At 50.2% G+C, this 16,397-nt stretch overlaps 1 protein-coding gene and 1 non-coding gene across 2 annotated transcripts in view; both read left to right on the top strand.

The window, feature by feature from the left end:
• The first annotated feature begins 3,966 nt into the window (after positions 1-3,966).
• The window catches only part of LOC140741695 (uncharacterized), a 92,873-nt gene continuing 80,442 nt past the window's right edge, over positions 3,967-16,397 (top strand). The window contains exons 1-2 of the mRNA XM_073071982.1: positions 3,967-4,152; positions 8,003-8,086. Coding sequence (XP_072928083.1) covers positions 3,987-4,152; positions 8,003-8,086 — 250 coding nt within the window. The 5' untranslated portion in view covers positions 3,967-3,986. The remainder of the gene's footprint in view (positions 4,153-8,002; positions 8,087-16,397) is intronic.
• Positions 6,021-6,127, top strand: LOC140742157 (U6 spliceosomal RNA). Its single transcript, XR_012102233.1, has one exon. It is a non-coding gene; the product is annotated as a U6 spliceosomal RNA (small nuclear RNA).

Here is a 16,397-nt window from a genome sequence, read left to right as displayed (position 1 = left end):
GCTTATGCTTTGAATTTAGAGCAACAATTATTTCATTCTCATTTACACACGTGTATGGGAAATGACACGAAACAATCTGCAATGTTGAGTCTTGATGCACGTGTACACAGTAAGGGTCAGAATCACATTATCACTGACATATGTCATGAATTGTATTGTTTTGTGTCAGTAGTACGGTGCAGCACTTAAAAATACTACTGTAAGTGTAACACCTACCCAACAGGCTGGTATATGTCTAGGGGAAAAGGAGATCCAGCCCCTCACCAACCCCACCTCCCGTACACGCAGATGCTGTGAGAATCAAGTTCATGCCGCGCGCACACACACCATATCAAACTCACACCAGATACCGTTATGGAATACACTTTAAAGATATTACTAAAACTAAAAGAGTACTATGCAATACAGTATATATGAAGGAAAAGAAAATAAAGTAAAAGGCGCCAACTTATCAAAGTTCAGTCAGTTCAGTGCACATCGTTGGAGCTCAACCATCGAACCATTCGACCCCTCGTCACTTTCCTCCGACCTCCACGTCCTTGCACCTGGGACCGCCCCCGGTGGTCGACCGAGCAGTGCAGCGCACGTCCACCGTCCTCGGCATCTTCTTCCCAACTCCCCTGAAAAAACCGCCAAAAACCCCGCTCCCAGACCCACAAGACAAAATAACATTCCCCATTGGTCAACAAATGAATACAATCCCGATATCAGCAAGTCTAAAGCTAAACAACTGCGAGAGAAACACTTATCATACAAAGAAGCATTCCTACTCTTAACAAAACAAAGAAGCCATTTTGATTAACATACACAGTACATTGTACATAAGTTACACAAAGGAATATGTAGCTCTATGTATATTTATTAGTGCAAAAACAAAGCAAGATGCTGAGGAAGTCTCCATGGGTTGGTTCACAGTCTGTTCAGCAATCTGATGGCCAAAGGGAAAAAGCTGTTCCTAAAACATTGAGTGTGGGGCTTCGGGGTCCCGTACCTCCTCCCAGATAGTAGCAATGAGTGGGGGCCAAGCCCTGGGTGATGAGGGTCCTTAATGGTGGATACTGCCCTCTTGAGGCATCACCTTTTGGAGATGCCCTCAATGCCGGGGGAGTGAATGCCCGTGGTAGAGCTGGCTGAGTTTACAATACTCCGCAGCTTTTACCGATCCTGTGCAGTGGCCCCTCCGTACGAGATGCTGAATCAGTTAGTCAGAATGCTCTTTGCGGTACATCTGTAGAAATTTGCTAGAGATTTAGGTGACATAGCAGATCTCCAAAAACTCCTAGTGAAATGTAACTGCTGTTGTGCCTTGTTAATTGCATCAAAATGATGGGCCCAGATCCTCAGAACTGTTGATACCCAGGACCCCAGAGGGGACAGACATCACAGGCTGGCAATTCTGGGAAAGGAAAAGGAGTCTGGAAAATTGGATAGAGTGGACAGGGAGCTTCACTCTGTGTCTGACCCCGGGAATGTGCGATGGGACGGTGTGGAGGGAGCTTCACTCTGTGTCTGACCCCGGGAGTGTGTGATGGGACGGTGTGGATGGAGATTCACTCTGTGTCTGACCCCGGGAGTGTGCGATGGGACGGTGTGGAGGGAGCTTCACTCTGTGTCTGACCCCGGGAGTGTGTGATGGGACGGTGTGGAGGGAGCTTCACTCTGTGTCTGACCCCGGGAGTGTGTGATGGGACGGTGTGGAGGGAGTGTGTGATGGGACGGTGTGGAGGGAGCTTCTCTCTGTGTCTGACCCCGGGAGTGTGTGATGGGACAGTGTGGGGGGAGTGTGTGATGGGACGGTGTGGAGGGAGCTTCACTCTGTGTCTGACCCCGGGAGTGTGTGATGGGACAGTGGGGAGGGAGTTTCACTCTGTGTCTGACCCCGGGAGTGTGTGATGGGACGGTGTGGAGGGCTTTCACTCTGTGTCTGACCCCGGGAGTGTGTGATGGGACGGTGTGGAGGGCTTTAACTCTGTGTCTGACCCCGGGAGTGTGTGATGGGACGGTGTGGAAGGAGCTTCACTCTGTGTCTGACCCCGGGAGTGTGTGATGGGACGGTGTGGAGGGAGCTTCACTCTGTGTCTGACCCCGGGAGTGTGTGATGGGATGGTGTGGAGGGAGTGTGTGATGGGACGGTGTGGAGGGAGCTTCACTCTGTGTCTGACCCCGGGAGTGTGTGATGGGACAGTGTGGAGGGAGATTCACTCTGTGTCTGACCCCGGGAGTGTGTGATGGGACGGTGTGGAGGGAGCTTCACTCTGTGTCTGACCCCGGGAGTGTGTGATGGGACGGTGTGGAGGGAGATTCACTCTGTGTCTGACCCCGGGAGTGTGTGATGGGATGGTGTGGAGGGAGTGTGTGATGGGACGGTGTGGAGGGAGCTTCACTCTGTGTCTGACCCCGGGAGTGTGTGATGGGATGGTGTGGAGGGAGTGTGTGATGGGACGGTGTGGAGGGAGCTTCACTCTGTGTCTGACCCCGGGAGTGTGTGATGGGATGGTGTGGAGGGAGTGTGTGATGGGACGGTGTGGAGGGAGCTTCACTCTGTGTCTGACCCCGGGAGTATGTGATGGGATGGTGTGGAGGGAGTGTGTGATGGGACGGTGTGGAGGGAGCTTCACTCTGTGTCTGACCCCCGGGAGTGTGTGATGGGACGGTGTGGAGGGAGCTTCACTCTGTGTCTGACCCCGGGAGTGTGTGATGGGATGGTGTGGAGGGAGTGTGTGATGGGACATTGTGGAGGGAGTTTCACTCTGTGTCTGACCCCGGGAGTGTGTGATGGGACGGTGTGGAGGGAGATTCACTCTGTGTCTGACCCCGGGAGTGTGTGATGGGACGTTGCGGAGGGAGTTTCACTCTGTGCCCGACCCCGGGAGTGTTTGATGGGACGGTGTGGAGGGAGATTCACTCTGTGTCTGACCCTGGGAGTGTGTGATGGGACGGTGTGGAGGGAGTTTCACTCTGTGTCTGACCCCGGGAGTGTGTGGGACGGTGTGGGGCGAGATTCACTCTGTGTCTGACCCTGGGAGTGTGTGATGGGACGGTGTGGAGGGAGCTTCACTCTGTGTCTGACCCCGGGAGTATGTGATGGGATGGTGTGGAGGGAGTGTGTGATGGGACGGTGTGGAGGGAGCTTCACTCTGTGTCTGACCCCCGGGAGTGTGTGATGGGACGGTGTGGAGGGAGCTTCACTCTGTGTCTGACCCCGGGAGTGTGTGATGGGATGGTGTGGAGGGAGTGTGTGATGGGACATTGTGGAGGGAGTTTCACTCTGTGTCTGACCCCGGGAGTGTGTGATGGGACGGTGTGGAGGGAGATTCACTCTGTGTCTGACCCTGGGAGTGTGTGATGGGACGGTGTGGAGGGAGTTTCACTCTGTGTCTGACCCCGGGAGTGTGTGGGACGGTGTGGGGCGAGATTCACTCTGTGTCTGACCCTGGGAGTGTGTGATGGGACGGTGTGGAGGGAGTTTCACTCTGTGTCTGACCCCGGGAGTGTGTGATGGGACGGTGTGGAGGGAGATTCACTCTGTGTCTGACCCCGGGAGTGTGTGATGGGACGGTGTAGAGGGAGATTCACTCTGTGTCTGACCCCGGGAGTGTGTGATGGGATGGTGTGGAGGGAGTGTGTGATGGGACGGTGTGGAGGGAGCTTCACTCTGTGTCTGACCCCGAGAGTGTGTGATGGGACAGTGTGGAGGGAGATTCACTCTGTGTCTGTCCCCGGGAGTGTGTGATGGGACGGTGTAGAGGGAGATTCACTCTGTGTCTGACCCCGGGAGTGTGTGATGGGACGGTGCGGAGGGAGTTTCACTCTGCGTCTGACCCCGGGAGTGTGTGATACGCTGGTGAGGAATTTCTGAAAATTGTTGTGTGTTGCATTTTGATATTTGTGACAAAGCTGGTTGTTTTCTGAGGAGCTTGACTTCCTTTCTATTCCCTTTACACAGGATGCTGAACGTTGGCAGCAAGGTGGATGCTGGATCCGACATGGAAACTGTGCAACCTGAGCCCGGAGCATGGGACTCTGGTGACCGGATATGGAGCTCCCCATCGTCAATCTCAGACGCTATGGGTAGCACCCATGTGCTGAATTTTAAACCAGCTTTGGTGTCCAGTTTTGCCTTTCTGAGGAACCGGATGGAAGCCCTGGGAGGTGAGATTCAGTCGAGATTTTCCAATCAAATTTCAGTTCAGAGCAGATGCCACATGAATGGAGGTTATGAGGACCTGCTTGTGTACATAACCCTGTCATCCTGTTTGGGGGTCTTTGTGATGGGACAGAAGGACAGAGCTTCACTCTGTGTCTGACCCCGGGAGTGTGTGATGGGACAGTAGGACAGAGCTTCACTCTGTGTCTGACCCCGGGAGTGTGTGATGGGACGGTGTGGAGGGAGATTCACTCTGTGTCTGACCCCGGGAGTGTGTGATGGGATGGTGTGGAGGGAGTGTGTGATGGGACGGTGTGGAGGGAGCTTCACTCTGTGTCTGACCCCAGGAGTGTGTGATGGGACAGTGTGGAAGGAGCTTCACTCTGTGTCTGACCCCGGGAGTGTGTGATGGGACGGTGTGGAGGGAGATTCACTCTGTGTCTGACCCCGGGAGTGTGTGATGGGATGGTGTAGAGGGAGCTTCACTCTGTGTCTGACCCGGGGAGTGTGTGATGGGACGGTGTGGAGGGAGTTTCACTCTGTGTCTGACCCCAGGAGTGTGTGATGGGACGGTGTGGAGGGAGTTTCACTCTGCGTCTGACCCCGGGAGTGTGTGATGGGATGGTGTGGAGGGAGATTCACTTTGTGTCTGACCCCGGGAGTGTGTGATTGGACGATGTGGAAGGAGATTCACTCTGTGTCTGACCCCGGGAGTGTGTGATGGGACAGTGTGGAGGGAGTTTCACTCTGCGTCTGACCCCGGGAGTGTGTGATGGGACGATGTGATGGGACGATGTGGAGGGAGATTCACTCTGTGTCTGACCCCGGGAGTGTGTGATGGGACAGTGTGGAGGGAGCTTCACTCTGTGTCTGACACCGGGAGTGTGTGATGGGACAGTGTGGAGGGAGATTCACTCTGTGGTTGACCCTGGGAGTGTGTGATGGGACGGTGTGGAGGGAGATTCACTCTGTGTCTGACCCCGGGAGTGTGTGATGGGACGGTGTGGAGGGAGATTCACTCTGTGTCTGATCCCAGGAGTGTGTGATGGGATGGTATGGAGGGAGCTTCACTCTGTGTCTGACCCCGGGAGTGTGTGATGGGACAATTTCCCAATCACTGAGGTTAACTGAGGCTAACTGGCCTGTAAAAGAAAGGAAATTATAAGCCCGTTAGCCTCACCTCAGTAGTTGGGAAAGTGTTGGAATCTATTATTAAAGAGGAGGTTTGGGGGTACTTAGAGACTAATGATAAAATAAATCAAAGTCAGCATGGTTTCCGTAAAGGGAAATCTCGCCTGACAGATCTGTTAAAGTTCTTTGATGAAATAACAAGCAGGGTGGACAAAGGAGAGGCAGTGGATGTCATTTACTTCGATTTTCAGAAGACATTTGATAAGGTGCCACACATGAAGCTGCTTAACAAGATAAAGTCCTATAGTGTTATAGTGTTATAGTATCACTGGCTTGGATAGAGGAATGGCTGACAGACAGGAGGCAACAATTGGGAATAAAAGGGGCCTTTTCTGGTTGGATGCCAGTGACTAGTGGTGTTCCTCAGGGGTTGGTATTGAGACCACTACTTTTCCTATTGTTTGTCATTGATGTAGATAATGGAATTGATGGCTTTGTGCATGATACAAAAATAAGTGGAGGGGTAGATAGTGCTGAGGAACTAATGTGATTGCAGCAGGACTTGGACAAATTGGAAAAATGGGCAAAAAATTGGCAGATGGATACAGTGTTGGGAAATGTATGATAATGCACTTTGGGAAAAGGAACAATAGTGCAGACTGTTAACTAATCTAGATTCAAACATCAGAGGTGCAGAGGGACTTAGGAGTCCTTGTGCAAGACTCCCAGAAGGTTAATATATGTGCTCGCTTCGGCAGCACATATACTAAAATTGGAACGATACAGAGAAGATTAGCATGGCCCCTGCGCAAGGATGACACGCAAATTCGTGAAGCGTTCCATATTTTTTAGCCCCACCCTATTTATATATGGTCATCCAGTAAGGAAGGGGGCATGGAGGGATGAGGATGTCCTAGTCAACTTGCTCCTGGGGCTGGCGAAATCCGCCATCCGAGGGTCTTGGAAACGGGTGGCGGGAGGATCTCCCCGGGCAGACTGCCTGGCAATGTTTAGAGGGTATGTTCGTGCCCGGGTAAATATTGAAAAAGAACACGCGCAGCCCACGGCGACGTTAGAGGAGTTTCGAGACCGTTGGGCTCCGCGGGGTGTAAATGCCATCGTGGATAGAGATGGCGACATTTTGGTGTAATGTCTATTGTCTATTTGTAGTGAAGTAACTGTGTTTGCCACTGATTTGTATATATTGTATAGCACTGGTATTTGTAATAAAGGATTTTGTAATTAAAAAAAAAGAAAAAGAAGGTTAATTTACAGGTTGAGTCTGTGGTAAAGAAGGCAAATGCAATGTTGGCATTTATTTCAAGGGGAATAGAATATAAGAGCAAGGAGAAAATGCTGAGACTTTATAAGACACTAATCAGGCTGCACTTGGAGTATTGTCAACAGTTTTGGGCCCCATATCTCGGAAAGGATGTGTTGTCATTGGAGAGAGTCCAGAGGAGGTTCACGAGAATGATTCTGGGAATGAAGGGGTTAATATACGAGGAGCGTTTGGCAGCTTTGGGGCTGTACTCATCGGAACTGAGAAGACTGCGAGGGGATCTCATTGAAACCTACCGAATGTTGAAAGGACTGGATGTGGAGAGGATGTTTCCTGTGGTGGGGGTATCCGGAACTGGAGGGCACAGCCTCAAAACTGAGGGGCGACCTTTCAGAACTGAGGTAAGGAGGAATTTTTTTTAGCCAGAGACTGGTGAATCTGTGGAATGCTCTGGCACAGACTGCGGTGGAGGCCAAGTCCGGGGGTATATTTAAGGTGGAAGTTGATCGTTTCCTGATCAGTCAGGGAATCAAAGGATATGGTGAGAAGGCAGGTGTATGGGGTGGAGTGGGATCCGGGATCAGCCATGATGGAATGGTGTAGCGGACCAGATGGGCTGAATGGCCTAATTCTGCTCCTATGTCTTAAGGTCTTATGGACTTTTCTCCAGGGCTGAATACGAGGGAACATAACTTTAAGGTGATTGGAAGAAAGTATAGGGGAACGTCAGAAGTGAGATTTTACACAGAGAGTGGTGGGTGTGTGGAATGCACTGGCAGGGGTAGTGGTAGAGGCAAATACTTTGGAGGCATTTTAGAGGTTCTTAGATTGGGACATGGATGATAGAAAAATGGAGAGCTGTGAGATATGTGAGCTGACCACAGAACTCAGCAGGTGGACGTGATGTCCTCCAATTGTGTTCATCAAGGGTTAGACAAAGCTTAGAGTAGACTAAAAGGTCAGCACAACATTGTGGGCCGAAGGGCCTGTACTGTTCCATTTTCCATGTTCTGTACAGGGACATTTTCGTCGAGATGTCGGAGGAAGTGGGTGAGGGGGCTATGTTATATTAACTTTGTTCCTTGGAGCAGAGAAAGATGGGGACTGATCTCATAGAGGGGTGTAGAGAGGGTAAATACACACAAATTTACCCATGGCTGGAGCATCACAAACTAGAGGGCACAGGTTTAAGGTGAGGGGGAGAGATTAATGGGAACCCGAAGGGCAAATTTTGTTACCTAGTGTGTGGTATCTGTGTTGGATGAGCTGCCAGAAGTGGTTGAGGTAGGAACAGCAACACCATTTCAAAGATACTCAGGCAGGTACATGGGTCGGAAAGTTCGAGGGAAATGGGACAAACGGGTCTGTCCCGGACACAGATCTGGGTCGTGTTGGGCTGAAGAGCGTGTTTCGGTGCTGTGTGACTCATTTCTGCTTTCCAGTAACCTACAACAGCAGATCCCATCGATTGGTTGTCCTGGACAGCATGGGGTGTGTGAGCTGGCCACTGAACCCAGCAGCTGGAGGTGAGTCCATCCAACTGTGCACATCGAGGACCACCCCCCCCCCCCCCCCGGTGTCTCCCATCTGCCCTGCAGGGTGGTAAAACTGCCCATAGCAATAACCACCTGTAAATCACAGCACGAGCCCAGAATTCAGCCGGTAGCCAAGGGGGAGCAGTACTGTGTCATAGAACAGTCGAGCACAGTACAGGCCTTTTGGCCCACAAAGTCGTGCTAACCATTTATCCTACTCTAAGATCAATATAACCCTTCCCTCCCACATAGCCCTCTATAATTCTTTCATTTATGTACCTGTCTAAGAGTCTCTTAAATGTCCCTAATGTATCTGCCTCTACACCACCCGCAGTATGGCTTTCCACCCACCACCACTCTCTGTGAGAAACCCTACCTCTGACATCCCCACTGTACTTTCCTCCAGTCACTCTGGTAAAATTATGCCCTCTCCTGTTAGCCATTTCCACCCTGGGGAAAATCCTTTGGCTGTCCTCTTGATCTTTGCCTGTGTGTTACTTTGGATTTCCAGCATCTGCGGATATTCTTGTTTGTCTCTGATCATCTCGATCAAGTCAGCTGTCATCCTCTGTCACTCCAAAAGGAAAAGCTCCAGCTCACTCAACCTGTCCTCATGAGACATATTCTGTAATCCAGGCAGCATCCTGGTGAATCTCCTCTGCACCCTCTCTAATCCAGGCAGCATCCTGGTGAATCTCCTCTGCACCCTCTCTAATCCAGACAGTATCCTGGTAAATCTCCTCTGCACCCTCTCTAATCCAGGCAGCATCCTGGTGAATCTCCTCTGCACCCTCTCTAATCCAGACAGTATCCTGGTAAATCCCCTCTGCACCCTCTCTAATCCAGACAGTATCCTGGTAAATCTCCTCTGCACCCTCTCTAATCCAGGCAGCATCCTGGTAAATCTCCTCTGCACCCTCTCTAATCCAGGCAGCATCCTGGTAAATCTCCTCTGCACCCTCTCTAATCCAGGCAGCATCCTGGTAAATCTCCTCTGTACCCTCTCTAATCCAGGCAGCATCCTGGTAAATCTCCTCTGTACCCTCTCTAATCCAGGCAGCATCCTGGTAAATCTCCTCTGCACCCTCTCTAATCCAGACAGCATCCTGGTCAATCTCCTCTGCACCCTCTCTAATCCAGACAGCATCCTGGTAAATCTCCTCTGTACCCTCTCTAATCCAGGCAGCATCCTGGTAAATCTCCTCAGCACCCTCTCTAATCCAGACAGCATCATGGTCAATCTCCTCTGCACCCTCTCTAATCCAGACAGCATCCTGGTAAATCTCCTCTGTACCCTCTCTAATCCAGGCAGCATCCTGGTAAATCTCCTCTGCACCCTCTCTAATCCAGACAGCTTCCTGGTAAATCTCCTCTGCACCCTCTCCAATCCAGACAGCATCCTGGTAAATCTCCTCTGCACCCTCTCCAATCCAGACAGCATCCTGGTAAATCTCCTCTGCACCCTCTCCAATCCAGACAGCATCCTGGTAAATCTCCTCTGCACCCTCTCTAATCCAGACAGCATCCTGGTAAATCTCCTCTGCACCCTCTCTAATCCAGGCAGCATCCTGGTAAATCTCATCTGCACCCTCTCTAATCCAGGCAGCATCCTGGTAAATCTCCTCTGCACCCTCTCTAATCCAGGTAGCATCCTGGTAAATCTCCTCTGTACCCTCTCTAATCCAGGCAGCATCCTGGTAAATCTCCTCTGCACCCTCTCTAATCCAGGCAGCATCCTGGTAAATCTCCTCAGCACCCTCTCTAATCCAGGTAGCATCCTGGTAAATCTCCTCTGTACCCTCTCTAATCCAGGCAGCATCCTGGTAAATCTCCTCTGCACCCTCTCTAATCCAGGCAGCATCCTGGTGAATCTCCTCTGCACCCTCTCTAATCCAGACAGCATCCTGGTAAATCTCCTCTGCACCCTCTCCAATCCAGACAGCATCCTGGTAAATCTCCTCTGCACCCTCTCTAATCCAGACAGCATCCTGGTAAATCTCCTCTGCACCCTCTCTAATCCAGACAGCATCCTGGTGAATCTCCTCTGCACCCTCTCTAATCCAGACAGCATCCTGGTGAATCTCCTCTGCACCCTCTCTAATCCAGACAGCATCCTGGTGAATCTCCTCTGCACCCTCTCTAATCCAGGCAGCATCCTGGTAAATCTCCTCTGCACCCTCTCTAATCCAGACAGCATCCTGGTAAATCTCCTCTGCACCCTCTCTAATCCAGACAGCATCCTGGTGAATCTCCTCTGCACCCTCTCTAATCCAGACAGCATCCTGGTAAATCTCCTCTGCACCCTCTCTAATCCAGACAGCATCCTGGTGAATCTCCTCTGCACCCTCTCTAATCCAGACAGCATCCTGGTAAATCTCCTCTGCACCCTCTCTAATCCAGACAGCATCCTGGTGAATCTCCTCTGCACCCTCTCTAATCCAGACAGCATCCTGGTGAATCTCCTCTGCACCCTCTCTAATCCAGGCAGCATCCTGGTGAATCTCCTCTGCATCCTCTCTAATCCAGACAGCATCCTGGTGAATCTCCTCTGCACCCTCTCTAATCCAGACAGCATCCTGGTGAATCTCCTCTGCACCCTCTCTAATCCAGACAGCATCCTGGTGAATCTCCTCTGCACCCTCTCTAATCCAGACAGCATCCTGGTGAATCTCCTCTGCACCCTCTCTAAACCAGACAGCATCCTGGTGAATCTCCTCTGCACCCTCTCTAATCCAGGCAGCATCCTGGTAAATCTCCTCTGCACCCTCTCTAATCCAGACAGCATCCTGGTAAATCTCCTCTGCACCCTCTCTAATCCAGACAGCATCCTGGTGAATCTCCTCTGCACCCTCTCTAATCCAGACAGCATCCTGGTAAATCTCCTCTGCACCCTCTCTAATCCAGGCAGCATCCTGGTAAATCTCCTCTGCACCCTCTCTAATCAGGGCAGCATCCTGGTGAATCTCCTCTGCACCCTCTCTAATCCAGGCAGCATCCTGGTAAATCTCCTCTGCACCCTCTCTAATCCAGGCAGCATCCTGGTGAATCTCCTCTGCACCCTCTCTAATCCAGACAGCATCCTGGTAAATCTCCTCTGCACCCTCTCTAATCCAGACAGCATCCTGGTAAATCTCCTCTGCACCCTCTCTAATCCAGACAGCATCCTGGTGAATCTCCTCTGCACCCTCTCTAATCCAGACAGCATCCTGGTAAATCTCCTCTGCACCCTCTCCAATCCAGACAGCATCCTGGTAAATCACCTCTGCACCCTCTCTAATCCAGGCAGCATCCTGGTAAATCTCCTCTGCACCCTCTCTAATCCAGACAGCATCCTGGTGAATCTCCTCTGCACCCTCTCTAATCCAGGCAGCATCCTGGTAAATCTCCTCTGCACCCTCTCTAATCCAGACAGCATCCTGTTAAATCTCCTCTGCACCCTCTCTAATCCAGGCAGCATCCTGGTGAATCTCCTCTGCACCCTCTCTAATCCAGACAGCATCCTGGTGAATCTCCTCTGCACCCTCTCTAATCCAGACAGCATCCTGGTGAATCTCCTCTGCACCCTCTCTAATCCAGGCAGCATCCTGGTGAATCTCCTCTGCACCCACTAATCCAGACAGCATCCTGGTGAATCTCCTCTGCACCCTCTCTAATCCAGACAGCATCCTGGTGAATCTCCTCTGCACCCTCTCTAATCCAGACAGCATCCTGGTGAATCTCCTCTGCACCCTCTCTAATCCAGGCAGCATCCTGGTAAATCTCCTCTGCACCCTCTCTAATCCAGGCAGCATCCTGGTGAATCTCCTCTGCACCCTCTCTAATCCAGACAGCATCCTGGTGAATCTCCTCTGCACCCTCTCTAATCCAGACAGCATCCTGGTGAATCTCCTCTGCACCCTCTCTAATCCAGGCAGCATCCTGGTGAATCTCCTCTGCACCCTCTCTAATCCAGACAGCATCCTGGTGAATCTCCTCTGCACCCTCTCTAATCCAGACAGCATCCTGGTAAATCTCCTCTGCACCCTCTCTAATCCAGACAGCATCCTGGTGAATCTCCTCTGCACCCTCTCTAATCCAGACAGCATCCTGGTAAATCTCCTCTGCACCCTCTCTAATCCAGACAGCATCCTGGTAAATCTCCTCTGCACCCTCTCTAATCCAGACAGCTTCCTGGTAAATCTCCTCTGCAACCTCTCTAATCCAGACAGCATCCTGGTGAATCTCCTCTGCACCCTCTCTAATCCAGACAGCATCCTGGTGAATCTCCTCTGCACCCTCTCTAATCCAGACAGCATCCTGGTGAATCTCCTCTGCACCCTCTCTAATCCAGACAGCATCCTGGTAAATCTCCTCTGCACCCTCTCTAATCCAGACAGCATCCTGGTGAATCTCCTCTGCACCCTCTCTAATCCAGACAGCATCCTGGTAAATCTCCTCTGCACCCTCTCTAATCCAGACAGCATCCTGGTGAATCTCCTCTGCACCCTCTCTAATCCAGACAGCATCCTGGTAAATCTCCTCTGCACCCTCTCTAATCCAGACAGCATCCTGGTGAATCTCCTCTGCACCCTCTCTAATCCAGACAGCATCCTGGTGAATCTCCTCTGCACCCTCTCTAATCCAGGCAGCATCCTGGTGAATCTCCTCTGCATCCTCTCTAATCCAGACAGCATCCTGGTGAATCTCCTCTGCACCCTCTCTAATCCAGACAGCATCCTGGTGAATCTCCTCTGCACCCTCTCTAATCCAGACAGCATCCTGGTGAATCTCCTCTGCACCCTCTCTAATCCAGACAGCATCCTGGTGAATCTCCTCTGCACCCTCTCTAAACCAGACAGCATCCTGGTGAATCTCCTCTGCACCCTCTCTAATCCAGGCAGCATCCTGGTAAATCTCCTCTGCACCCTCTCTAATCCAGACAGCATCCTGGTAAATCTCCTCTGCACCCTCTCTAATCCAGACAGCATCCTGGTGAATCTCCTCTGCACCCTCTCTAATCCAGACAGCATCCTGGTAAATCTCCTCTGCACCCTCTCTAATCCAGGCAGCATCCTGGTAAATCTCCTCTGCACCCTCTCTAATCCAGGCAGCATCCTGGTAAATCTCCTCTGCACCCTCTCTATTCCAGACAGCATCCTGGTGAATCTCCTCTGCACCCTCTCTAATCCAGGCAGCATCCTGGTGAATCTCCTCTGCACCCTCTCTAATCCAGACAGCATCCTGGTAAATCTCCTCTGCACCCTCTCTAATCCAGACAGCATCCTGGTAAATCTCCTCTGCACCCTCTCTAATCCAGACAGCATCCTGGTGAATCTCCTCTGCACCCTCTCTAATCCAGGCAGCATCCTGGTGAATCTCCTCTGCACCCTCTCTAATCCAGGCGGCATCCTGGTAAATCTCCTCTGCACCCTCTCTAATCCAGGCAGCATCCTGGTGAATCTCCTCTGCACCCTCTCTAAACCAGACAGCATCCTGGTGAATCTCCTCTGCACCCTCTCTAATCCAGGCAGCATCCTGGTAAATCTCCTCTGCACCCTCTCTAATCCAGACAGCATCCTGGTAAATCTCCTCTGCACCCTCTCTAATCCAGACAGCATCCTGGTGAATCTCCTCTGCACCCTCTCTAATCCAGACAGCATCCTGGTAAATCTCCTCTGCACCCTCTCTAATCCAGGCAGCATCCTGGTAAATCTCCTCTGCACCCTCTCTAATCCAGGCAGCATCCTGGTAAATCTCCTCTGCACCCTCTCTATTCCAGACAGCATCCTGGTGAATCTCCTCTGCACCCTCTCTAATCCAGGCAGCATCCTGGTGAATCTCCTCTGCACCCTCTCTAATCCAGACAGCATCCTGGTAAATCTCCTCTGCACCCTCTCTAATCCAGGCAGCATCCTGGTGAATCTCCTCTGCACCCTCTCTAATCCAGGCAGCATCCTGGTAAATCTCCTCTGCACCCTCTCTAATCCAGGCAGCATCCTGGTAAATCTCCTCTGCACCCTCTCTATTCCAGACAGCATCCTGGTGAATCTCCTCTGCACCCTCTCTAATCCAGACAGCATCCTGGTGAATCTCCTCTGCACCCTATCTAATCCAGGCAGCATCCTGGTAAATCTCCTCTGCACCCTCTCTAATCCAGACAGCATCCTGGTAAATCTCCTCTGCACCCTCTCTAATCCAGACAGCATCCTGGTGAATCTCCTCTGCACCCTCTCTAATCCAGACAGCATCGGTGCAGCAGCGGTGCAGTGTAATACATAATAATAAACTATAAATTACAATAAGAAATATATACACAGTGCCTATAAAAATATTCCCCCCACCCCAAAGGTTTTCATGTTTTATTGTTTTACCACATTGAATCACATTAATTTGGCTTTTTTTTGACACTGAAAAACAGAAAAAGACTCTTTTGTGTCAAAGTGAAAGCAGATCTCTACAATGTGATTAAAATTAATTAAAAATATAAAACTCAAAATAATTGTTTGCATAAGTATTCACCCCCTTTAACATGAGACACCAAATCATCACTGGTGCAGCCGATTGGTTTTAGAAGTCACATAATTAGTGAAACGGAGATCACCTGTGTGCAGTCAAGGTGTTCTAATTGATTGCAGTAGAAATACACCTGTGTCTGGAAGGTCCCACTGCTGGTGAGTCAGTATCCTGGCAAAATCTACACCACAAGGACAAAGAACACTCCAAGCAACTCTACAAAAAGGTTATTGAAAAGAATGAGATGGATACAAGAAAATTTCCAAGTCACTGAATATCCCTTGGAGTACAGTTAAATCAATCATCAAGAAATGGAAAGAATATGGCACAGTTGTAAATCTGCCTAGAGCAGGCCGTCCTCAAACACTGAGTGACTGTGCAAGAAGGGGACTAGTGAGGGAGGCCACCAAGAGACCCGTGACAACTCCGGAGGAGTTACAAGCTTCAGTGGCTGAGATGGGAGAGACTGTGCATACAACAATTGTTGCCCGGGTGCTTCACCAGTTGCAGTTTTATGGGAGAGTGGCAAAGAGAAAGCCATTGTTTAAAAAAAAATCACATGAAATCTCGGCTAGAGTTTGCCAGAAGGAATGTGGGAGACTCTGAAGTCAATTGGAAGAAGGTTCTATGGTCTGATGAAACCAAAATTGATCTTTTTGGCCATCAGACTAAACGCTATGTTTGGTGTAAGGCAAACACCGCACACCATCAAAAACACAGCATTCCTACTCATGGTGGGTGCTTCACTGCACCAGGCCCTGGAAGGCTTGTGAAGGTAGAGGGTAAAATGAATGCAGCAAAATACAGGGAAATCCTGGAGGAAAACCTGATGCAGTCTGCAAGAGAGTTGCAAGTGATCCTAAGCATAAAGCCAAAGCTACACAGGAATGGCTTAAAAACAACAAAGTTAATGTCCTGGAGTGGCCAAGTCAGAGTCCAGACCTCAATCCAATTGAGAATTTGTGGCTGGACTTGAAAAGGGCTGTTCACTCACGATCCCCATGCAATCTGACAGAGCTTGAGCAGTTTTGTAAAGAAGAATGGGGGAAAATTGCAGTGTCCAGACGTGCAAAGCCGATGGAGACCTATCCACACAGACTCAAGGCTGTAATTGCTGCCAAAGGTGCATCTACTAAATACTGACTTGAAGGGGGTGAATACTTTTGCAATCAATTATGTTGTGTTTTATATTTGTAATTACTTTTAGATCACTTTATAGAGATCTGTTTTCACTTTGATATGAAAAAGATTCATTGTGATTCAATGATATAAAACAATAAAACATGAAAACTCCCAAGGAGGTGAATACTTTTTATAGGCACTGTATGTAAAATATTAAATTAAATACTGTAGTGCAAAAAGAGCAAAAAAAGGAACAAAAATATGGAGCACGTGTTCATGAGTTCATTGTCTAATCAGAAATCTGGTGGCAGAGGGGAGGAAGCTGTTCCTGAATCATTGAGTGTGTGTCTTCAGGCTCCCGTACCTCCTCCCTGATGGTAGCAATGAGATGAGGGCATATCCTGGGTGATCGGGGTCCTGGGTGATGGATGTTGCCTTTTTGAGGCATCGCCTTTTGAAGATGTCCTCGGTGCTGTGGAGGCTGGTGCCCATGATGGAGCTGACTGAGTTACAACTTTCTGCGTGCTATCATCCATTTGTTTATTCGCTATGTGCTGTGTTGTATGACGTGGGCGATCAAGGTCTTTCAATGATCATGATTGCTCTTGGCATTGTTTTCTACAGAAGTGGTTTGCCTTTGTCTTCTTCTGGGCAGTGTCTTTACAAGACGGGTGACCCCACCCATTAT

Source organism: Hemitrygon akajei, chromosome 19 (assembly GCF_048418815.1).
Source record: "Hemitrygon akajei chromosome 19, sHemAka1.3, whole genome shotgun sequence".
Lineage (NCBI taxonomy): Eukaryota > Metazoa > Chordata > Chondrichthyes > Myliobatiformes > Dasyatidae > Hemitrygon > Hemitrygon akajei.
The sequence above is the reverse complement of the archived record's forward strand: the minus strand, read 5'-3'. Positions and strand labels throughout refer to the sequence as shown.